General features: G+C 43.9%; 1 protein-coding gene across 1 annotated transcript; it reads left to right on the forward strand.

Moving 5' to 3' along the window:
• The first annotated feature begins 1,563 nt into the window (after window positions 1-1,563).
• Window positions 1,564-25,268, forward strand: LOC130388873 (transcriptional enhancer factor TEF-1-like). The gene is made up of 12 exons (XM_056598438.1): window positions 1,564-1,771; window positions 9,914-10,399; window positions 14,990-15,054; window positions 15,441-15,503; window positions 16,129-16,260; window positions 16,468-16,517; window positions 17,037-17,098; window positions 18,508-18,635; window positions 19,102-19,278; window positions 21,093-21,233; window positions 21,441-21,593; window positions 21,721-25,268. Exons 2-12 carry the CDS (start codon window positions 10,195-10,197, stop codon window positions 21,832-21,834), a joined length of 1,290 nt encoding a protein of 429 aa, XP_056454413.1. The 5' UTR covers window positions 1,564-1,771; window positions 9,914-10,194; the 3' UTR covers window positions 21,835-25,268.
• Window positions 25,269-25,914: the final 646 nt, after the last annotated feature.

The raw sequence follows: 25,914 nt of genomic DNA on the forward strand, positions 1-25,914 counted from the left end.
GAAATAACATAAATGTTTTACATAGTACATAGTACATAGTACATAATTAATATAATTTCCTTAACAAGCACTTGTTTCCCAACTCCTATTCCTCTGCCCTCAGTCCTGTTGTTTCTTACTGGAACCTTGGTGATGCAGCTCTTGCTTGTGTCAATGTCTTTGTAGTTACTAGCGTGATGTTTTATTGTAAACTTGAATAGTGACTTGCTGCTTCCCTTGGAATTGGTCCAGTCTGCTTTGTGATTTCTTTTGTGTTCTGTCGTCGTCCTGATACTCAGAATCTAAACCATGTTTCTCATGCTCATCTGTTTCCCTGCTTAGCTGGCATACAAGAACAGGTAGTTCATATATGGACATTATGCATAGCAGAACTTTACTTAATAACGTACCAGGACTCACACAAAAGTATGATAAAAATATGTCAAAGCCCATAATAATGCAGATGTGTTTCATCAGAGAGTATTTGGGCAAATAAAGGCCTCTAAATACAAAAATATTTTATCTAGATACATTTTAGTTTTATGTAGGAATGTTGTTTTTTCCTTCTAGTAATATTAGAGATCCTTCCTACTTGTTGCATTTTTTAAATCTATTCAACTGCAAAAGCAGTGGTCAGGGGCAACTGTTTTACCCCACAAAATAAACAAAAACAAACCTTTAACAGACAAAAACAAGCGGCAAGCCAGTAACCTCTGACCTCTAGTGAAAGCTGTGTGTCTTTGTGTGTTAGTGATGTTAACAACAAATATATATAATACAAACAATTCTGTAATGCTGACCCATTTAATGTACATGGAATGGAGCACAAAATCTCTCTCACTCTCTCTCCACCTCACTAACATACACGAACACATGCACATGTCCACACTAGGTGTGGAATTCTTGTGTGCTGGATGGCCTGGCTGTGGTGTCATGTTGCAGTAGCCAGTTCAGGTTGTGACCCAGCCATATCTGTGTTTGTTTTATATCATGGCCCCTCCCTCTGGGGAGATGACAGTCTGCCAATGCCTAAGGGGTTGAAACCTAAGACAGGGTAGAGCTTAGTAGTAAACAACAACTCCTTTATGCGCTGCCCACTGAATTCAAACACAAAAGGACTTCATGGTCAGGGTGCTGATTTTGATGACACTACAATTTTCATTTACAAATAAGAAGGCCTACATTTTTGTAGTTATGATTAACTACTTGCATGTACACTTTGCTATTAACATATTCGTTTTGATATTGTGAATTTCCTCACATAGTCAAAGTATTTGTACTAGTTGTGAAGTCAAATGGCAGCTGTCATTTCTTAAATGAAAACAGACTATATTTCTGAATAAATGTTTTTTTCATTATCTTAAGCATGGCGTCTTTCTTGTCCGCATTAGGGTCCTATGACCATTCTTTCTCTGAATTGAGTTGAGGCTCACCACTGTTCTTTTGTTAAATGCAGCCCATACAGTCTGTCCCCTTTCCACCTACCCCCTGGCCCCCACCCTCTCTTCTCTTCCACCCATCCTCCCATCTCACTACATTCAGAGTGACGCCACTATTACCCCGCCCCGCTAACTCAATCTTTGCGTTCATTTCATTCCTGTTCCCATTCCTGCTCTCATTCCGCGCATATTTCGCATCCCTGAAGATACGAAGCCACTTTACACATCCGGACCGCCCGATCTAGCAAAAACAAAACCTGTAGGAGTTAGCCAAGATCCTCCTGATGCTGTATCAACATTAATTCGAGGAGAAAGAGGGTGACATATATTATTAAGGAGACGTTTGAATTAAGGTAAGTTCCCAAGGAGTTCATGAGCCCGTAGGCTACAGTCAACACTTCCCCGGATAATTCACTAACGTTGAATCTACTTCGGACGGAAATGTTGACCCGAATAGAAACCGAAAGATATCTTAGGCTATATATTCACTTCATTGAAAGAAAAACATTATTGATATTTACTGGAGGTACTGTTCACCAGCTTGTTGGCTACTAGTCGGGCACGGAGCTTTTAAGCGACTGATTTGGGAATGATGTCGACTAGGCACATCACCTATCTCTTCCCCCAAAAACATCCGACCCGTTTTGCAAATTTTGAAGTATTTTATCCTATCGAGTTCGACATTACATTATATATATACCTAGCACGTATGTATGTTAACTGTATGCGTTTGAAATCCATTATTGTGTTGTCGCTAGCCAATTGAAAGGTGCTGTACGCAGCTGAAAGGCGGCTAAACAAAGCTCCAAGTGAATGGAGGACTTGTTGCATCGGCGGGTTTCCATACAGCAGGGCTGGCGCTCTCTAGGCCACAGGAAACCGCTCCACCAAGTTGCCTTTTCACACCATATTACACCGCCACACCGTGTTTATACTGTTTATAGGAGGCACTCATGGCAGCTTATTTGTGTACGCAAAACTTATCGAAATATACATCTGGCCCCATTGAGATTCTGTAATTCCTGAATGGTTAATTTAAATGTAAATAATAAAAAAATCCAATGTACAAACTGATTTTATTTTATAGTACAACCATAGTAAAACAAAAAAGTATTTTATATTCGTTTTTGTAGCAGAAATTTTAAAACGATTTGGATATAACCCCCTTTTAAATACTTTGCTTTGTCAACGTTCTGTCTTTGGTCGTTTCATGATGAATAATTGACAATGATGTAGGCCTGCTACAAATATGCCAGCAGCCTACTTAGTTTTTTGTACAAAAAACATGCATTTTATAGAACATTGAGAAGTATAAATTGGTTTTATTAATGCCGTTGAAGGGAAAGCTTTCCTTTTTGTTCAGTGCATCATTAAAAGTAATTAAAATTCTAGAGATAATGAAACGTTGGGCAGAATAAGATTTATGTATTCACTTTGCTTTTATGATTATTGTCCCCCATTCTTCAACGCACACACACACACACACACACACACACACACACACACACACACACACACACACACACACACACACACACACACACACACACACACACACACACACACACACACACACCTTTCTCCTTAACTATCAGCCTGGATAAATCATGCGTGTAGCTCTATGTGCTTTAGGCCTGTACACCTGTGCACTGAGTTTGCCCGGTCAGATTCTTAATTGTTTTAACAGTGTCCAGAAAGTGTGCAAAGCTTTTGTCTGTTTTCCCCGCCCTCATCCCTCTCCCTCCACTTCATTGACATCTGTTTTGAGTGCTCCATGCACCTGTAGAGAGAGAGTGTGTGTGTGTGTGTGTGTGTGTGTGTGTGTGTGTGTGTGTGTGTGTGTGTGTGTGTGTGTGTGTGTGTGTGTGTGTGTGTGTGTGTGTGTGTGTGTGTGTGTGTGTGTGTGTGTGTGTGTGTTTAAAAAGGAGGAGGGGGCAGAATGTAAACCAAGGCATTTGTTCTAGGCCTTCCCAGTGCAGACTGACTAATGACCATTTGGCGTGTGTGTGTGTGTGTGTGTGTGTGTGTGTGTGTGTGTGTGTGTGTGTGTGTGTGTGTGTGTGTGTGTGTGTGTGTGTGTGTGTGTGTGTGTGTGTGTGTGTGTGTGTGTGAGTGTGTGTGTGTGTGTGTGTGTGTGTGTGTGTCTGTGTCTGTGTGTACGTGTTTGCCTCTCGCTGTCCAGAGCAGGCAGGCCCATTGTTATGGCAGCAACAGGCGTCGGTAGTCCAAGACACACCATATGGCTTGTGTGTGCTTTCGTCTTTGCCTGTGTGTGTGTGTGTGTGTGTGTGTGTGTGTGTGTGTGTGTGTGTGTGTGTGTGTGTGTGTGTGTGTGTGTGTGTGTGTGTGTGCGCATTCATGTTCATGCTGTTGCAATATGCTGGAGCCTCGGACGGATGTTTGCTTCTTTCCCTTCTGTTTTTTTACACAGTATCATCTGTTACCTTGTTTCTATGGAGCACGGCAGAAATTCTACACAGCTTATACAATTTTGTATTAGCTATTGCTGAAGGCCTGATGTGAAGAAGTAGGCTTATTTAAAAAAGATATATCATTGTATGAAGCACATTTGTATGATATCAGTAAAAAGAGGTAGAGTATGAACAGGTGATGGGAGGTTAACATCACATGCTGCTGGTTTTGATCGACAATGGCACACTAAAAATGTGCACTATTTCACTCTCTTTTCAGTGTCACTAGTTTTGACTTTTAACGTGGTATTGTATAATTGATCATGTTTGAATGTGAAACCAAACCCATGACTCAGTCGTTCCTTGTGTTGACACGTGCCACCCCCTCCCCAAATGCACACGCTCATCGTTTCGGTAAAGCGGCAAATTCCCCCTGATTAACCACAAGCGTGTTAAAGAAAGGAGGCAAAGGGACGCGTGGTTAACAAAAGTCAAAGTCCTCTGCTGTGATTGTAGTCCATGCTTTTTAAGAAAAGAATATGATCTTTTGAGGGCTTGAATAACATTTTCGATGAAAGTACACAAGCTGGCTAGGATGTATGTCCTCTGATGGACTTGATTTGTCCACAAGGTGCAGTACCTGAATTAACCAGCGTTATTCAGACAAAGCATATCACTTAAAATGTACTAATATAAACAAAATAGATATTAAAGACAAACAGAGCTTTTCTGCTGTGTAGTTTGAACAGAATAGCTGAGGAGGAAATAAGAACTGTTCCAAGACATCTATGTACGCATTTGTAACAGGTGGAAAAGGATTCAGGACTGCCCTCTAGCAGACATAGCACTTAGACCTCAAAGAAAGATGCACATTTTGCAAAATACCCAAGTATGCAAACAATTTTAATTTTGCTTGCCTAGTAGCCCCCCCATCGTTTGCGCAGTCGCCGGAATCAGAGTGGGGTACATCCTGGTCCTTAGAAAGACCATTGTATGGCTGTGGAGGGGGTATGGGTGGGGTATAGTGGGGCCGGTGGGGGGGATGACATGGGGTACTGGGCTTGGCTGAGAGGAGGGTGGGGGGGGTTGTTTGGGGAACAAGGGAACAATAGGGGGCCTCCAGGGTTGGGGGGTGAGAGTGGACATGGTGGGGGATGGGGGTTACTAGGGTAGAGGGGAGGGGAGGGAGCTGGCTGCAGGGGCAGTGGAGCCTGTGCTGGCTTGCCTGCCTGTATTCTCGGTCTGTGGGGCCAATGGAACTGATTTCCTGCTTTTAGGCAGACAGACAGACAGACAGTTGAATCAAGGGGTGGAAATATAGTAAATTATATATAAGCAGAGAGAGTGTTCACCAATTATTTTTGGTGAAGTCAAACTACTTTTTTGTTAAGCTTGATAGCCTAGGATTTTTTGTTGAAATGTATATTTATAATCTTTTAAAATGTTTTACCCCTTATGATATTATAGTAATAATACACACTTGTTATATGAAACCAAATTTCCCCATTAGTGTATTAGTCAATTTAATTGAACTTGGTATCACTTGTTTGGTATCACTCATTTATGAACACATGAAGTTGGGCGGGGCAAGCAGATGGCTCCTTCACCACTCAGGGTTTGTATGGGATTTCCTGGCCATGACAAGAAGGGACCAGGAAGTCGTCAAACCACTTCTGTACAGCTTCCTTGCATTGAGACCAAAGTGAATAGAAAGATAACAGTTGGTTTACACACACATCTAGCTATTCTCTAACGGGACGACATAGGTAGCAATTGAATGCTTCATGTTATAACCTAAGAAACAACACAGTCGGACAGCGGGTGTCGGCTTCTATCAGTGTTAGATCAAAGCAACATGTTTATTGATTTCTAGAGTGACTCATGCACACACGCACATGTACACAAGCACCGTACAGACACATACATAGGCACACACCAAACACACACACACGTACAATACAGACACATGCATAGGCACACACCAATCACACACACACGTACAATACAGACACATAGGCACACAGCAATCACACACACACACCGTACACAACCATGCTCTCTCTAACACACACACACACACACACACACACACACACACACACACACACACACACACACACACACACACACACACACACACACACACACATGTTTGTCTACAAGCTGTTTTTTTCTTATGTTATATAGAATTTTAATGATTTCTCTGAAGGATGGAAATGTGTGGGAAATTCGACTTTGAGACTCATGCTAGATTAGTCATGAGGACGTGACTGAGGTTTCCCACTGTGTTCCCGGTAGTGTGGTCTGTATAACATTTATTTCCTTGCCAGATGTGAGTGAGACGAGTCTGTCGTATTCTTCTTTTTTTCAAACATCCTTGTGCAGTTGGCATTACATACCCTAATCTATGTGTATTACTAGGGAAAATACCCTCATCAACGAAGAATGTGTGTCGGACTCAGCATTAATTGAACGAACATTCTAATAAGCATTTCCACAGCATCTATTTCTGCATCTGGGAGCTCCCAAGTTTACTGTGTGTGTGTGTGTGTGTGTGTGTGCGGCTGTGCGCGTGTGTGTACGTGCACAAATGGTAATGTATTTATAAGAGTACGACACAACCTCTGTTTGTGTCTGTGTGTGTGTTTTATGAAGTTCTGTATGTGTTAAAATTTGGACTGAGATCAGTCAGTTGTCCCATGTGACGTATCATATATATTGGTCTTTATCAATCATTGTCATGATGGAGTGAAACCTCCCAATGGAGAAAATTCTCAAGTTGCAGAAAAAATGAATGAGTGATTGCAAAAAGCCAGCAAATTGATATTGAAAAATATCTTAACAAAGTCGGTCAAGCCTTGCTGATAGCAATTTAATTAGTGAAGCACAATCTTTCTAGATTTTAATATGCTTTCATCAGAGCTTTGTTTGCAAGCATTAGATAAAAACAACTACAGGCACGCCAAGATTATGAGTGAAGGATTAACTATTAGGGATTTTCATACAAATATAATACAACACAAACACAAACTAATCCCATTTAGTATCTTTAACCAGCCAATCAGTAAATACACAAAACACTTTTTATCTGGATGCATCACAAGAGGCTTTGGCCTCAGAAATGTATGTCAAATGCCTGAAAGGTTTTACAGTTCTTATTTGCACTCTGTTCATTAAAAATCAATACAAAAGATGAATTGTTACATGCTCAACAATTTGTCGCTAATTTGTATCTAATGTTTTGGGACGGACATCAGCTAAACCTTTTAGAATCACAAGTATTACAAGTTTTTAAATGGGAATACCATTTTTGACCGACTTGATTGATTAAACTGATTGTGTTACTGTTTAATTATGTCATATAGTTGGGTTATTATGCCTGGTTTAAAATGATAGCACTTTTTATACTCATCGAGTTTTTAAATCTGTCATGATTGAACAAAAGGGCAAAATAAAAATTGTCCTGCATAGTAAAAAAAGGCTGTATCCCCATATTTATATTAGTACAGGAGGGAAAGACATCCAAAAGCACATTTTTTGCGTTTACTTGTATGATTTGCATTGACCTTTTTAATAATTTCAGTAAGACTCATTGGACTCATTTCCCTTTTTATCATTTGTGCTTTTGTTTCACTCTATTATTGTAATGTTTTTTTTATTAAGTGCATGGATCTAGAAATGTTTGTGGTTGTATTTGGACTGTTTGGGAACGGATCGTAGCATGGCAAAACAGGGTAAAGTGGAACAATGTTTGTTTTGAGGATTATAGAGACAATCCTCTTGTTCAAAACCGTGTGTGTGTTTGTGTGCTGGAAGAGGTTGAAACAGATGCTGTGAAGTGGTCCAAATAAAAGAACGACAGAAAGGCTTGCGATAATACTGTAGACTTGTCAAACCAACAAAATCCCTGGGTGACCCAACACACACACACACACACACACACACACACACACACACACACACACACACGCAATATGCCTCTGGTGACACAAGCACACGTGTGTATCATTACATTTCATCAAAACCCATTGGCATGTGTAGTGCCCACACACACACACACACACACATATACGCACGCACACTCTCACACACACAGGCACACACTCACATTGGTGCGCACACACACACACACACACACACAGAATATGGAAGGCAATGGAGGTTGAAGGTGACACCCGAGTGGACAAGGTTGAACACGGCTGTAGTGTAGCTGAGATCCAACACAGCTGTAGGAGTGTGGCAGAGAGCCTGTAGCCTGTTCTCCTGCAGCCCCCCGCAGGAGAACACTGCCAGGCCTGGTGGTCCTGGCTGGAGTGGCCCCGGATCTGAGGAGAGAGGGAAGATTACCATAAGAGAGGGAGCGAGTGTAATCAGGGTATGAAGGGAGTAGCCACGCAGGCCATAGATCTCTGTCTCTTGCTCTCCAGCTCTCTCCGTCTCTTGCTCTCCAGCTCTCTCCGTCTCTTGCTCTCCAGCTCTCTCCGTCTCTTGCTCTCCAGCTCTCTCCGTCTCTTGCTCTCCAGCTCTCTCCGTCTCTTGCTCTCCAGCTCTCTCCGTCTCTTGCTCTCCAGCTCTCTCGGTCTTTTGCTCTTGCTCTCTCCGTCTCTTGCTCTCCAGCTCTCTCCGTCTCTTGCTCTCCAGCTCTCTCCGTCTCTTGCTCTCCAGCTCTCTCCGTCTCTTGCTCTCCAGCTCTCTCCTTCTCTTGCTCTCCAGCTCTCTGTCTCTTGCTCTCCAGCTCTCTCCGTCTCTTGCTCTTGCTCTCTCTGTCTCTTGCTCTCCAGCTCTCTCTGTCTCTTGCTCTCCAGCTCTCTGTCTCTTGCTCTTGCTCTCTCTCTTTCTCTCTGTGTCTGTCTATGGTTGTGTCCGCTTTTAGTTGGGCTCGCAGTTTTGTGTTTAGCTGCGTCAGAGAATTGCCTCAACTCTTCTTAACAAAATGTGTCCTGTTAGAAATAGATTTTTAGAAGGACTACATCAGGATTGTTGGGAGCATTGCCTCGCCTTCATTGTTTCCTGTTATAAAAAATGTATCAACGTTTCCTTTAGGGTGGGTTTACTTTTTCATTTTCATTGAAACACAACATCCATTTATGGACAAAACGGTTCTTTGGATTCGTTTTAGGGATTCTAACATATTCCCTTCCTAATGGCCTAGACAAACACACAGTGGAGGAAACACATGCTGCCGGTGTGTTGCAGTTAGGCCCATGGGATGAATGAATCCTTGTTTGTTTAAAAAAGCCTCTAAAGGGAATGTGGGGGGGGGTTAGCAAAGAACAAGAGCGACGAATGCAAAACCATACAATACAATCTCTGGGGATTCAGCTGTGAGTCCAAGCCCAGTGCATTTTCTTATATATAAGCAGTGACATACCTTTTGGTGTAGATGCTTAATAGTAAAAATGAATCCCTTGATGAACCGCTGCTTACTGTATATATGTCAGCTGTGTTTCTCACCTGTATACTAATTCCACACCACTTCAGGATGCTACAGTCTATGTTCAGGTCAAGACATTGGTATAAGTTTGATCTTAACACAACTGGACAGTGGGGGAAATACGTGTCAAGGCATTTGCTCAAATGTAATTACATTTGTATTCAGACATGTGAGTACATTGCCAGTGTACTGTAAATACATTTGGGACTCCATTCCAGGAAAAGTCCATTAGTCCCACGATCATCCTTGGTCCTACATCACCATAAACCCAACTCTACACACATACACAGGTTCTCCACAACACATACACATAATTGCATTAATCCCACAAAGACCCCTGTCTCCAATTAATTAAAAAGATGAGAGGACCATAGTGAGATGTCATTTCAGTATGCCTTACGCTTGCCAAAATCAATGAGTAGGCCAGAGATAGTCGCCTTGAATTTTGAATACAAGGACCTTGACAACATTGCGCGCCTGTGCACTGATATTTCCATGTCGAGCGGCATGTGAAACATAATCATGATTGGTCGCTGGAGGCTGACGTTGCTAAGAGGCCTCGTCTCCCAGGGATCTGGCGCTGCTTGATTAGGTCTGTCTCATGTCAATGTAATCAAAGTATTCCCTTTTTTTTCTCTTGTTTCTTTTAGGTTTGCATTTCGCTCTGACCAGAGGGGGGAAACATTGGCTCACATCAATCAGAAGTCCATTGGCCAGCGATCACTGGTTATTGTCTGCCCACAAAAGTTGTGTGCCCTAGCGTACCATTTTTTTTGCTTTGTCGGACACTAAGAATTACCAGTAGAAGCATAACAAAACAGCCTCCGTCCCCGGCCTTCACCCGCCCCAGTCCGCAGCACCGACGCCGTTTGGCATCGCCAGTGCGTTTGGGCAGCGGTAGACATTGGCCGGGTTTTGTAAGGCAGCGACCATGGACCGCGGCAGCTGGAGTGGCAGCGAGAGTCCCGGGGAGGACATGGACGGCCTCAGCGACTCCGGGGGAGACAAGACCATGGACGGGGACCCCGAGGGGGTCTGGAGCCCAGACATCGAGCAGAGCTTCCAGGAGGCCCTGGCCATCTACCCCCCCTGTGGAAGGAGGAAGATTATACTGTCTGACGAGGGGAAGATGTATGGTGAGTACTGCGGTGACATTGCTCTGCTGCTTCTTTATCTGTTTACCCACCCCCCCACTGTTATGGCTAGGGCGGGGGGGGTCTTCTGTTTTTCTATGGTTCCGTTTGATCCCTGTCTCCAACTGTTATTTTCAGTTGGAAACCAGGAAGATTAGATTATACCTTTGTGTTGTAATCCGTGTGCCGCATTCTGTGTTTATTGGGAGCACTACCACTTTCGTTGTCTTTTTATATTTGATTCTTATTTATTGAGTCCCTAAAAGTGGTGAAAAGTGTAGCATCCATACATAGCACCCGTGTTTGTTTACCCACCCGTCACCAAGGAAGGAGCCATTAGCTAGTGTTAGCTGGTGTGAGGTTGTGGACGTGTGGAGTTAGCCTCACAGGCAGCCCGTGTCAGAAACACAGGGAGCTAATGGAGCTTTGCTAGGAACATCAGAGACAGGGAGAGACAGAGATAGTTTTTTTTGTTTGAGAACAAGTGTGTGTGTGTGTGTGTGTGTGTGTGTGTGTGTGTGTGTGTGTGTGTGTGTGTGTGTGTGTGTGTGTGTGTGTGTGTGTGTGTGTGTGTGTGTGTGTGTGTGTGTGTGTGTGTGTTTTGTGTGAACTATTAGAGAGGGGAACAGATGGTCCTCTGGCTTCCACCAGCTGCGCCCCCCTCCATCACCCCCCCCCCCTCCCCTCTTTCTTTCTCTTGCTCTTTCTCTCTGGGAAACTACTTATTCTTTACTCCTCTTTAGCCAACTGTGAAGTATGAGTTCTGACTACCAGACTTTTTTGGACTGTTGTTGGGCCATTTCAACCTTCTAGTGAACATCATGTTTTTGGTCTTTTTATTTAGTCATCGATTTGTTAAGCCTAACTCTGGTCCTCTCTAACCGTGAGTCAGAATAGAAACAATTGCTCACATGAAATCTTTGCAATGTGTTCGCCTGGGAGATGTTGACATCTTGTGGGAAAGGGGTTAAGGCAAGGGGTTTGAGAGCTCCCCTTCACATGTATTCCAGTTTGAGTTAATAAATCGACAGAGCGTTAATTGACCGGGAAATCAGTACAACAAGCAGTATTGACATGCAACCACTGTGAGAATAACTGTGAGAAAGTCTTCTTAACCTGACGGCTCACACTTGTACACTGCTGTCATTCGTGGCATTTGCGATGTCATTAACTGCTGCAGAAGCCTCTTCCTTCTTCAAAACATCCAGAGTTCCTGTGGGGATCATGTCTCACGGATTAACCGTGCACTAAACCTTCATGCACGCGTCACTCCACTTGCCTGTACACTCAGTCCTGCATGTCGTGGCATTATGCATTTTAACCATGCCTTTGATATTTTTTTTCCCCTTTAAAAATCCAATGCATGTTTGCGGATTCACTCAGGATGTACCCTCCCCCCCGCCCCTCTTTTAAAAAAAAAATGTGTGTGGGTTAGAGCGCACACACATTTGTAGGCTTTCATGTTTTCCTTTCCCGTTACACCAACACACACTGGAAGTGTGGCTGACTGCCCGAGCTGGCGGCCTCCTGGTAGGGGGGGGGGGGGGGGGGGATTCTCTTGTTTCAACCAAATGTCAAGTGACTTAAAATTCAGCGGAGAGGGGTAGAAGATGCGGTAGAGGCAGAGACATTAAAAGAATAAAGAATTCTTGCAGGTTTTCCTTTAATATCGCGCTCTCCATCATTTTGGTGGATCATTTATATTGGTGGAATTGGTTGGTCAAAACAAGAGCGATGAACAATTCAAAATAAATTTATGTTTTCAGATGTTTATCCAATATTGGTTATTTTTATTTGCAGTTCGGGTTGCAATTACAACGCCTACATTTTCCTTAATTGGAACAATCTATTAGGGATGGCAAAAAATGCTGTGATATATAAATACAAATTTTCATGAAATCTTTATCTTTCTATAAATGAATTAGTTCCATTAACCAAGAACTGTTTCTGGTAGCGTTCACCCACACGAAACAGTACATTGCAATACTTAAGACTTGACAGATATCCATGCTACATTTATCAAGCCTGGTTAAATACGCTTGCTCAATGTGATACATGACTTCAATTTGACAGATTTGTGGTTTTACTGTTAGAACCTAACACAAAACCTGTATCTTGTACTACAGAGACGACTGGCGAATAATTGTGACTGGAGCTAGGCAAGCAGTCAGAAAGAGCCCAAAATAGCATGAAAGATCATTGACCAATAATGGTAGCGATGGCTTGTCCAGCATCTTTGTGCGCCAATTTCGAAAGGTTCTGACAGCCGGCTTGTGCACACTGGGGGCTTCTGAAGCCCAATTTGTTTTGCCGCCAAACTGCCAACCTCGGTCTTGTTGACCAAGGCCTGAGTCTTGAATCCTGCTAAATCGTGGCACCATCACTCGATGGATGACGTTGAAGGTGTAATTCTCCTCACTCAGACCAAACCAATCTCCAGGGTTCGGGAGTCCTTCAGAACCTCACGCACAGGCAGAAACAGGCTATTTACAACCCCTTTCACGCTCTCTGGCTCCATCTCATGTTTTACTGCTGATTCTAATTTGATTTTTCACCAGTTTGCAAGACTGCCTGTCCAGTGTTTTGAGAAGAAGCCACATTTTGTATTTTTAGAGAATTTCAACCGTTTTAGTTTTCTTGTTACTTTGGAGGGATTCATGGTTCGACTTCGGCCATGATGCCTTTCTTCGGGCGGGTGGTGTGTAAAGAGGAGGGGGTGAACTGGGGAGTCTAGGCCTGCCCATTACCGTCAGGGGGGAGCCTTCTGGGGGGGGGGGGGGGGGTTAGAACGTCAGAGAATGAGTAAGGAGGAATCGTGGGTTCGAGAAAGAGATGTTTATTGGAAAGTTGGTAAGGTTTTTAGCAGATGGGTGTGTGTGTGAGTGTGTGCATGCAGGGGCTTGTGTGTTAGAGTGCGTGCACGCCGCAGGGTTAGTGAAGGATGATAATTTACCGTTAAGCCTCCTAGAAAGCCCAGCTGGCCCCTCTGGAGTCAGATGTCACCCTCCGCAGCCAGGAGTGTGTGTGTGTGTGTGTGTGTGTGTGTGTGTGTGTGTGTGTGTGTGTGTGTGTGTGTGTGTGTGTGTGTGTGTGTGTGTGTGTGTGTGTGTGTGTGTGTGTGTGTGTGTGTGTGTGTGTGTGTGTGTGTGTGTGTGTGTGTAGGGGCGTGTGTATGTGTGTGTGTGTGTGTGTGTGTGTAGGGGTGCGTGTGTGTGTGTGTGTGTAGGCGTGTGTGTGTGTGCATGTGTAGGGGTAAGTGTGTTTGTGCAAATGTGTGTTGGTTGTGGGTGTTTGTCCCTTGCTGCATTTGACTGCTAGAAGGAAAACACCTGCAATAGAGCTGTAGATTTGTATCATTCTAAGCTCCCTATCTCGCTCAGATTGAATTGGTCAAACACACACACAGAAAGACACACACACACATCATGCACACATACACACACACACACACACACACACACACACACACACATAGAACGCACACACACACACACACACACACACACACACACACACACACACACACACACACACAAGCACCATCTGGTAGTTAGTTAAGGCTATTGTTGCGAGTCTTTTGGGTAGTGTGTGGAGGTTTTGGCTTTGTGCTGATCTTGACCATCGCGGGGCCAGCTGGCCTGACTTCCATACTCTGCCTACATTAAGAGCAGGAGAGCAGGGGAGCCAAGTCACCAAGAACAATCTGTTGGGGAGCTGAAATAATGTTGGACTAATGGGGAGTAGAAATAATGTTAGACTAAAATCACTTAAACAGTTGGCTAATTACACACACAAATTACACACACACTTACCCGTAACAAGTTCTTATTGCAGCGATGTAATGCGCTGCTTAAAGGTCCTCAATCTTCACACACCCTTTATTTTTTATTCTCCCTTCCTCTCTCTATTTTTCTCTCTCTCCCTTCCTCTCTCGCTCTCTCCCTTCCTCTCTCTCTCTCTCTCTCTCTCTCTCTCTCTCTCTCTCTCTCTCTCTCTCTCTCTCTCTCTCTCTCTCTCTCTCTCCCTTCCTCTCTCCCTTCCTCTCTCTCTCTCTCTCTCTCTCTCTCTCTCTCTCTCTCTCTCTCTCTCTCTCTCTCTCTCTCTCCCTCTCGCACTCTCACTCTCTCTCTCTCTCTCTCTCTCTCTCTCTCTGGCTCTCTGGCTCTCTCACTCTCTCGGTAATCTACTAGCCAGGTCATGCTGATTTTGCTGTGCTCTCCATTGAATAGGGTGAATTTTGTGTGTGTGTGTATGTGAGCGGGTGTACAGCTGGCCTGCTGGTTCCTTTTAATCAGAGGGACAGCTCGTCTACATGAATGCCTGTATTGTTGAATCATGTGTATGCAGGACCATTGTGTGAGCGTGTTTATGTGTGTGTGTGTGTGTGTGTGTGTGTGTGTGTGTGTGTGTGTGTGTGTGTGTGTGTGTGCGCATGCAGGCATGTATTCAGGACTATTGGTAATTATAATTATACTATGAATGTGCATGTCTGGAGGTTATGGTGCCTATAGCAGCTCTTCTACCCATCCCTGGCTGTGTGTGGATGTGTTTTATTACGGTGTGTTAAGTCTTTTTTGTCTCTTTTTGCTTCAGGTCGTAATGAACTCATAGCAAGATATATCAAACTCAGAACAGGCAAGACGCGGACCCGAAAGCAGGTGACTCAATGGATGCTTTAATTTCCTTATGTACTATGTAGCCTCAAAAGGATTGATTATAACATATAGTATGCTATACAATAATATAATTAATCTAATTAGTGATTAGATAGAATGTGATTCTTCAAAAATCTGATTCTTAACACTAATTGGTGAGCTTTAAATTAATATCAGACAAAACCTGTTGGCTGTAGAACAATTCACCTAGGGGGTTTGGATCAACATGGGACAGGAAAACAAATAAACCACTAAAGCCCTTATACTGCTTATGCCCCTTTAGCAAGGCAGACGGCCTTTGAAATTGCCATAGCAACCTAGTGTTTGTTCCGTCCTGCTTGCTCTTTGTTTCTCCTAATTACTCCTCTCCTTTCTGTCGTCTTCCCCAGGTGTCCAGCCACATCCAGGTCCTCGCTCGCAGGAAATCCAGGGAGTTTCACTCCAAGCTAAAGGTAAGAGGACCCTTACCTGATTATGTCCACTAAATGAAATAATTGCTTTATCACCTGTCACTCACTTATTAATGTTTAAAGCTAGAGTAGACCATTTATTATCATTTTAAAATCTCTTTACTTCTCGACAGCAGTCAATAAATAAATACTTCGGGAAAAAAAGCAGTTATAAATCCATCCAAAATCATGTAATTTGACCCAAATTAACTGATTGGACGGCTACCTGTGTGCTTACCTACAGCTACCTGCTAGCACTCTGCCCCAGTACTCATTGCGCATGACTGGAGTCTCCCGTAAGGCAGCCCTGGTTCTAAAGCTAGTGTGCTGGTCACATGTTTAGGGGGAGGGGCTTTGGAGGGAGGCCTAAAGGGAGCGGCGTTATTTTTCGGTTGGGTACTTTTAAAATCAAGCTTACTCTGGCTCGTTTCTCCAAACTGCCCACCCTAGCATTCAGCAAAACAACAAAATACACATGCATTTCTGAACCTATAGCTCTCAATGTTTTTCTGTTTCTGTTTTATATCATTACATTTTCACTCGATTGACTCAAGGAATAGTTGTTTCCTTGTGGCAGCAGATGGTGTGTATGAATCCCTGTACTAATGCGGTTAACGTGTCGTCCCAGGACCACAGTGCTAAAGAGAAGGCTCTGCAGAGCATCTCCGCCATGTCCTCGGCCCAGATCGTCTCGGCCACAGCCATACACAGCAAACTGCTGCCCGGCATCGTCAGGGCCAGCTTCCCTAGCAACGCACAGGTGAGAGACGCACACACGCACGCCGCACGCCGCACGCACTCACGCACTCACGCACATCCACCTCACTAGATGTTTCAAAAATAAAAATTCCAATAAGGTGAGTCGAAATAAACAGAAGCGATATTAGGCTATTACAATGAGTACCCAAGGTATATTGTTATTATAAGATATATAATCTGATGATGTACTCTGTGCTCTTTTTTACAGCTTTGGCAGGGCATGATTCCTGGAGGCCAGTCCAGCTCTACCACTGAAGAGTAGGTCACACACTGTTTACTCCTTCCTACTCTATATTCACCAAAATAGAATGTTAACTTAACATTACTTTTGATGCGATTGGGAAGGGCCCGAAGTCCATCGTGAAATGATTCAAATATTTTGCAGTCAAATGAACGTAGAATTGTAGATAAAGGTAAAAGGAAACCTTCCCGGTGGCACCTGTATGATTCCAATGACAGTGGCCACGTGGGGCCAGTAAATTGGGCTATTGCATCGTAATATTATCTTTAGTATGATATACTGTGGGAAGGTTTGGACCTCCTGGATCTCCCACCGTCATTGCTGTCAGAAAGCGGGCTTTCAAATAGTATGAAGTAGTGCTGGTGCACCCATTTAGGTCATCATGTGGCCCAGTAACAATGTCCATCAAATATTTATTTCTCTTTTTCTTCCCTTCTCTATTTCTCTTCCTCTCTCTCTCTCTCTCTCTCTCTCTCTCTCTCCTTCTCCCCCGCTCTATGTCTCCTCCTACCTGGCCTCCTCTTTATCTCTGTCAGCGTTAAGCCGTACTCTCAGCAAGCCTACCCGGTGCAGACAGCAGGGACCACCACCATCTCAGGTAAGAGAGGCGCACACCGCGGCACCATCACCTATTATTTACCTCGCCGCATAGCCAGTCCCGGCTCCCTCTCATTTCCCCTCCCGCTCACAGCGGGGGCGCATTGCAACACCCGAATACGGCCCCCCCCAGGGGTCCCAGGGCCCCCCCAGGGGACTCGCGGGCACCGCAACTTCTTCTTCTTTTTTATTTTTTTCCTCGTTGGGAGGTCACACAATGGAAGAAGTGTTTTTGACGGGTGACATTCAATGCGGATGACATTCTGTCTATCCGCTACGGTGGTGCATATGCACTATTTGGGTTCAGCGGGAACTTTAATGTTCTTCGTATATCAGAATATTTATTTAAATGATGGATATGGAGAATCACATTGTTATTTTAAATGGCAAATGGTTTTCAGAGCATATGCCTTATGGCTTATTTTTAAGTGTACTGGGCGATTTAAAGCAAGATAAATGTTAGAGGGGGTTAGCTCATTTGGATCAGGCTGAAGTGGCAAGACGCTATCCAGCTGTGCTAGTCCAACAGGCTAGCACCATTTATATGAATGTGAGCAGAAACGTCGATATCATTGGTTGAATCGTTACGCTGGGCAGTGTGGACATGTTGATTTGCCTTTATTTCTCTGTAGAGGAAGTTGCATTGATTAGAATTGGATTTAAAAATCTTTCTTGGAATTGTTTTTGGCCTAGCTGACTGAGAAGGGAATAACATCACTTGAAATGAGAAAAGGAAGGGGGAAAGTGAGGCTGTCTTTAAATACAGCTCAGCATTCTGCATGTTCACAAGGAGACAATGGCAGTTCTTACTGTAAAGCTGCAACGACAGAATATGTGATTAAATAACATTACATTAGGCTCCATTAGATTGCATTAGAAGACACTCTATTGTCCCCATGGGGAAGTTGGCAGCAGAAGAGAAACAGGTTATTCAAACTATACAGTGGAGGAAAACAGCGTGTTGTTTTACACCAGATAACTGGATGTGTTAGAGTTATCACTAGAGATAGTATTATGATTAATCTGATTACTGTAACCACCTTGTAAAGAAGCAACCTTTCTTGGATAGTGGAAACAAGGTATTTTTCTTGTTTTTGAAAATGACAGTTGTCTGGTAAGGATTGTGGGACAACCTCTGTGACCAAGATTTATCACCAACTCGTCACTTTTACCATTGTACTTCGTTCGTTTGCAACGACGAAAACAAAAAAAATCTATCGGAATCATGCTTGACGTGCATTCTGGGCGAGTTTGAGACAGTGAGATTTCTGATCTGACCTCACAGCTTGTGTAAGATTCAGCTGGAGGATGTTATGCAGCCGTCCTTCGACGGGCCAAGACGAGTTGCGTAATGTGTTTGTGCGTGGTTCGGCCGTTTGTGAAGCGAGGTCCTTCTCTGGTGCTACGCAGGCTACGAGCCCACGGGGGCCGCCCAGACCCACCGGGAGCCCGCCTGGCAGGGCCGCTCCATCGGCACCACCAAGCTGAGGCTGGTGGAGATCTCCTCCTTCCTGGAGACGCAGAGGGAGCAGGAGGCGGTGAGGAATACGCACGCATACATGCATGCACGCATACACAGACACACGCACGCACGCATACACAGACACGTGCACAAACGCACGCATACACGCACGCACGCATACACAGACACACGCATAGATAAATTCTAACCTCAAATACACACACACACACACAAATACACACACGCATGCATGCACGTTACCTCAAACACACACACACTCAAACACACACTCAACCTCAAACCAAAAAATGAAGGCTGATTTTGATAGAGAATCACAAACCTTCCACTACTGTTTGAGTACTGTTGATTACAATTATTATCATGTATTGCATGCATACAACAAATCTTACTTACTTATACAATTGTATAAGCATTATACATTTAGGTATCCCGCATTGGTGGGAGATTTACAGAGGGTTTTGTTAAACACACACAGACACATGCACAATTCGTAACACAATGTACATCCCTGATCTTTGCAGCCGTACAACAAGCACCTGTTTGTGCACATCGGCCAGACCAGCCCCCGGTACAGCGACCCCATGCTGGAGTACGTGGACATCAGGCAGATCTACGACAAGTTCCCCGAGAAGAAGGGGGGCCTGAAGGAGCTCTTCGCCAAGGGGCCGCAGGAAGCCTTCTACCTCATCAAGTTCTGGGTGAGCACGCACACACACACACACACACACACACACACACACACACACACACACGAAACACGCATACACAAACACACATACACACACACGCACACACTGGTTCCCCAGCTCCACTGCAGGGTGTGTCGTGTGGGGGGAGGGGGGTGCTTGGGGGGAGTGTGTTGTTTGAAGGCACATAGGTAATGGAGGGGGTTGGCGTAGTTGGCCCCTCCCTCGTGAGTTTGTATGTGTGTGTGTGTGTGTGTGTGTGTGTGTGTGTGTGTGTGTGTGTGTGTGTGTGTGTGTGTGTAGGAGTGTGTGTGTGTGTGTGTGTGTGTGTGTGTGTGTGTGTGTGTGTGTGTGTGTGTGTGTGTGTGTGTGTGTGTGTGTGTGTGTGTGTGTGTGTGTGTGTGTGTGTGTGTGTGTGTGTGTGTTAGAGGGTGGTGGGTTGATGACAGCAGCAGCACAGGCTTTGTTTGAACACCTGCTCTCCTCCTGACTCAGGTGAGAGTGAGGGAGAGGGTGGAAAGTCTCTTTCTGTTGTTCCCACTACTCCTCCTCCTCCCATTCCCACTCCCCCTCCTCCTCTTCCTCCTCCTCCTCCTCCTCCTCCTCCTCCTCCCCCTCCTCCTCCTCCTCCGCCTCCTCCCCCTCCTCCTCCTCCTCCTCCTCCTCCTCCTCCTCCTCCCCCTCCTCCTCCTCCTCCTCCCCCTCCTCCTCCTCCTCCTCCTCCCCCTCCTCCTCCTCCTCCTCCTCCTCCTCCCCCTCCTCCTCCTCCTCCTCCCACTCCCCCTCCTCTTCCTCCCCCTCCTCCTCCTCCTCCCCCTCCTTCTCCTTCTCCTCTGCCTCTCTCTCTCCTTATCTCCTTGGCTGTGCTTGGCTTTGTTTGTCTGCAAAGCCTTTGACCATGTCAGCTACGCCAGGACATCCTCACGTCGCTCGGTGCCTTTTCATGATTTCTATGCTTCTTGCTCTCCGTCTCTTAGAATAAGCCAACCCTTGATACTTTCTTTCACCAAAATCTCTGGTACAGACTCCACCAGGAGGCAGCACTGCCTTGAGCCCTGGAGCAGACCAATAAGGCTTAAGCATAGACCTGGGTTCATCTTTCAGTTGGTTGTTCAATAATAAATGTGCCGTTTTTTTCTAAATTCACAGGTTCCTGCATGCTGTCATTGTGGGTGGGTGTGCGCGTGCGTGTGTCCTTAGGCCTGTCTGTTCTCCTCTGAGAACTCATTACACAATGCACAAATGCGTCTCCTCTTTTCCCCAGCCTGTAATCAGGGTGCGCCGTGTACTCGTACTGCCACCATTGAATGTTTTCCAGCCTCCAATGACGAAACACAATGCAAGAATGCTCCCGCTTGATCCACCACCTTAATCCGGCCAGTGGAGCTGGGAAGCTCACTTTGTCGGGGCACAAACTGTCCAGAAATTCAACCCGGCAGTTTTTTTCCGCACAAAAAGATTGTACAAAGGCTTCCGAATTTTAAATCAAACAAATTGGTGTGTATTTGAGTGTGTGCAGCCCGACTAGGTTTAATTGAATGCACTGAATTAATCTGGTTATTAGACCAGACGTGGCCTAATGAACACATTTTCTTACATGTTACTAAATCATTATTTTTCGAGCGAAAAAAAAAAAGGAGAATAAAGGATTGAGTTTAGTAAATTAATGGGAAATGGTTTAGGCCAATGTGTTCCATAACCACAATAACGTCTGCCAAGCGCCTATGGTGCACACGATCTTTTTTACACCAGCAAACGTGACTCTATTATGCATAGTTCTCTAGTGAATCTGTATTAAATGTGCATGTTCGTCTTGGTCCTTACAGGCGGACCTGAGCTACAACGTGCAGGAGGACCCCACGGCGTTCTACGGCGTCACCAGCCAGTACGAGAGCTCCGAGAACATGACCATCACCTGCTCCACCAAGGTGTGCTCCTTCGGGAAGCAGGTCGTGGAGAAGGTTGAGGTGAGTCCAGGTCAAGATGAGTCAGACCACAGCTACCAGAACACTGTAGTCGGTGAAACTTTCAAAACCCTGCAGAAACAACCAGAAATAAATGTTTTCCCTGTATCATTTCATAGAACTATCATGGCATGTTTGTATGAAGAAGATTCATTCACCCTCTGAACGGATTTGTTTCGTGGGTCATTTTTTATTTCTCCCTATCCCCAGACTGAGTACGCAAGATTCGAAAACGGCCGCTTCGTCTACAGGATCAACCGATCCCCGATGTGTGAATACATGATTAACTTTATACACAAACTCAAACATCTGCCCGAAAAATACATGATGAACAGTGTGCTGGAGAACTTCACTATTCTACTGGTGAGAATACCATCTATGTTTGTGCGTGTGTGTGTATTTAATATACCGTCTACATTATGAGCTGAGTGAGTCGTGTGTGAGTGTGTGTGGTCTCACCGTGTGTGTGTGCGTCCGTGTGGCCCTGCAGGTGGTCAGCAACAGGGACACGCAGGAGACGCTGCTGTGCATGGCGTGCGTCTTTGAGGTCTCCAACAACGAGCACGGGGCCCAGCACCACATCTACCGCCTCATCAAGGAATAACCCGCCGTCCTCTGGGAACACCTCCACCGGGACACCCGGCTCTGAGCGGCCGACCCGGAGATGTGTGTGTGTGAGGGAACGTGCGCTTCGTTTTCAAACCACTAACATGGCGTCGGTGACTTCTCAGACGCAAGCCGGCTGCGATTTCCCAACCGCTGCCATTCCAAAACCCAGGCGACCCAGCAGTCCACCTTTGACCGCATTGACGACAGAACTCTAAGGCTGTAGTTTACCGATTACCCGAGACACGGCAGGGTGAACCTGCCGGACGCTATGCCACTTTTGAAGAAGGTTTCCTGACACAGGGGATCGTTGTTTGCGAAAGGGGTGCTGGTAACGCAGCCATAAATGCTCTACGATCCAGGTCTGGTTTGTGCTGATATTACTTTGTTGGCTTTTTTTTGCGCTTCAGGGAATGTGACGTTTCAGGTTTTGTGAAGACACAAGCAACTAGCCATACGTGGCTAGTGTCGATCCCAGTGGGCTGGCCTTATCTCCGTCACAGTCGTTACTCCATCCACTGCAACTTGTCTGCTAAGGGGATGGCACTTCTGCGTAGGTAAAGACGAACAAGAAAGTCAAACATGCCCGAGGCCCTCCTCACTCAAAGTGTATGGTGTTGTGAGTGTATGTGTGTGTGTGTGTGTGTGTGTGTGTGTGTGTGTGTGTGTGTGTGTGTGTGTGTGTGTGTGTGTGTGTGTGTGTGTGTGTGTGTGTGTGTGTGTGTGTGTGTGTGTGTGTGTGTGTGTGTGTGTTAACTGTGCGGACACTGAAACAAGATTGAAGATCAGACCCTATGTATCATTAATGAAGAGCTGTGGTAGAGAATAACTTTATTAACAGAGCTGTGGTGACGACATTATTGTTTGTGTATGGATAGCGGTGGTGTATACTTTAAAGTTGTGAGGCACATTCTTGCACAAAAAGGATTATCCCAAAGAAATACACAACCTTTATTGTAGCTTTTGCTTACAAAAACATTCTAACAAGCAAACGTTGACAAGAATATATATACAAATATATATATAAATGTGTGTATAAAACCCATCTAATTTTGTTACAAATCTATAAGAATGAATTATTCCTACTCTTAATAGCTACGCCCTGTTCTCTTTTGTTACTAGACCGAAAGCTAGTTAACTAAATATAAAAACTATCAACCCCGATTAAATGTTACATCCTATGGTCACTCCCATGGAGAAACACTGTGATACATGGCAAAAGGATACACGTTCGTTGTTATAAACTGATTGGAGAAATTCAATGCATTTCCTACACCTGCAATAATTATACAGGCTCCTTATTTAAAACAAAATTTCCCCTCATGGTTTCCCATAACATGGCACCAAAGAAAGAAACCAATATGTTAACAATTCCCAACACACTGGCAGACAGACGAAGGCTTGCGTCACATTGATTGTATCATGGCAACGTCACCCTCTACATTCCATCCTATTGTACGCCAGGTCGCCATGCCAACAGCTCCCACATGTTTAGATCCTATCAATATGGACAGAGAATGTTTTAATGGTGCAGTTTATTATAATCAAGACTGTTGATATATGAAAACACTTTGCCTTTATTAAGAAAAAAAACACAAACGGAGGTTATACATACCATCAAGTGCCTTCTGTTAGGAAACGCTTTTCAGGTGTTGCTGTATGCTTTTGAAAACGCCTCAACTACAAATCAACCCTTTAGATGTTAACATAATATTCAGAAACGTTCTCAGTAAGCTTTGTTCACATGGAAATGTTTTCTTCAATGATGTTACTGGTTCCACGTCCACCATGTCCCCATAGTTATAGTTATTGGTATATTCATACCATGTGGTTGCCATAGGGTTAAATATGTAACTCCCGCCTTAATACAATATTCCTGTGTGTGTATATATGCTAATTGGATGCTCTTGCCAACCGTATAATGAAATATGTAACCTACTTGGAATATCTCAATGCAATAACAAGACCTCATGGAGCCATCCATCGTGGCTAATCCCTAGTAATTGAAGAGAACGCGCTGAGTGCATGGCACCTTTTACAGAACCATCAAGCCACAATAATATGACTGCCTAGATTTAAGATGTTATAAGATTGAGGACATTCCATGGTGACATCAAATTTTCCGAATTCACAGTTTAATATTGCCCGAACAAACACAGTTTAACACCTTTAAACATTAACAAGACAGGCAGTCTTGTAGGCGCATAAAGCATCATTGCTTTATGTGCCTACAGATCCATATTGAGAAAATCTGCACCGGCATTCCCTCGAAGGGGAAATCAGTCCTATTTACAATGTGAAGTATTCCTCATTGTGGCAGCCTGAATGTGTAATGGCGGGCAGGTGTCAGAATTAACACTGAGCATATATTGATGTCATCCAGGAGCATGGAAGCACAGTGAACACTGTAGCTCTGCGTCATGTACCCGACGTGTGTGTATTCTGCCCTGGCTCAAATCGCTGGGCATAGATTCCTATTAATACTGTTTTGAAGCACCATGAATTGGTTGAAATACATAATTTTATATACTGTGAATGGAGAACTAGACGGGGTCTCCAACCAGACAAGTACTGCTTGTCTGGACCGTGTCGCTTTATCGACCTGTTTAAGGTAGCTCACTGCTTCAATGGAGTCTGTCTGTCTGCCATTACATTACCACTCCACATTAGATAATAGCGAACACTAAAACGTAACACAATGAGCAGCTCTGCGTCGGGGTATTAAGAACTATATATAAGTTGGTTACATTCTGTCTGATCAGCAGAGTCACTTGTGAGGACCAACATCTGTATGTCCACACAACATGACGGCTAATGTGCAAAAAAATGTAAGGCAAACACGTTTGCCTGGTTTGGTTCAAGTGGATAAAGCTGTAATGTGTTGTGTGCTTTTCACAAGGAAATTAATCATTATCGTCTCTTGTTGTCAATAACGTCTCGTCCCGTTTCGTCTCGAGTGCTAGTAGGTTGTAACTTTTCAAAACCACCTATTGCCCATTATACAAATTCTATCTCTTAACTCCAATATGGCCTTGAAAGTACCTTTGCAGGATATGTTTTCTATAAATTACTTTGTATAGAGGTGACAATGTTTGGTACAGATGTTGTGTATATCTTTGATATTATAATGTTTATCCAATTTTGAGAAGAAACAGAGATGCGTTTAGGATTGGTCTCTATTGGTATTGCACAGGGTCTGATCTTTGGTTGGTTTATATGTTTTTGATTTTTCTTCTTCATGGCTAAAAGTATGATGTTAGATATTTTATAGCTTTGTAGAAACTTTGTACGCATATGCTATTCAATTTAAATAAACAGTCATCTGTACACTTGGCTCTTATATTATTTATGCAATACTTAACCATACAACAACTTATAAATACATTGATTTAATATCTAGAGCCCTCGCCCCCTACACTACCAAGGAATCAAAATTAAATTATTTAAAAAATAATAAGAAAATGTCAGGGTTAATAGGCCTTAACGCTGAACCATTTCATTTCATGAATCATCAAAATCTGGACCCAATCTCTACAACTATACATTTCAGCATAATCGTCGAAATCATTTTTCACATAGTTGAACCTATACAACAATAAGTATTTATCGGTATGACTATTTATGAATTGTATGGGGAAAAATACGTAAAATGCCTCATCTGCTAGGGATACGAAAAATGTAAAAAGATTGTAATTTTATCGTGAACTGCCGCCACCTAGTGGACTATACCGGAAGCCTTCGCACCATTATCTCACTCAGATACTTGCTGTAGCTAATAGGTTTCAAGTCTTTAACATCATGATGTATTTGATGTGAGCCCCAAATAAGTGACCAAATCCATTAAACGCAATGCTTTTGCTAAGATTCTAAGACCTATATCTGATTAAAAAAAAAGGTTCCTTTGCAGATACATTTGACCTGGAGCCAAATTCGCACAGAGCCAAATACTTAATTAGATGGTGGTTGGGGCCCTGTTCAAACCTTTCACAGTGTTATTGTATGCAAGATATGAAATTGACAAGCCTTTTTTTTTTTTACTCATATCTCATTATATATAATACATGAAAAAAAGGGAAAA

This window comes from Gadus chalcogrammus, chromosome 9 (genome assembly GCF_026213295.1).
Source record: "Gadus chalcogrammus isolate NIFS_2021 chromosome 9, NIFS_Gcha_1.0, whole genome shotgun sequence".
NCBI lineage: Eukaryota > Metazoa > Chordata > Actinopteri > Gadiformes > Gadidae > Gadus > Gadus chalcogrammus.

Coding starts and splice junctions, on each gene's coding strand:
- LOC130388873 (XM_056598438.1), top strand. CDS start 10,195: ATGGACCGCGGCAGCTGGAGTGGCAGCGAGAGTCCCGGGGAGGACATG. Junction 16,261..16,467: donor GCTTCCCTAGCAACGCACAG/GTGAGAGACGCA, acceptor TCTTTTTTACAG/CTTTGGCAGGGCATGATTCC. Junction 19,279..21,092: donor TCTACCTCATCAAGTTCTGG/GTGAGCACGCAC, acceptor TGGTCCTTACAG/GCGGACCTGAGCTACAACGT.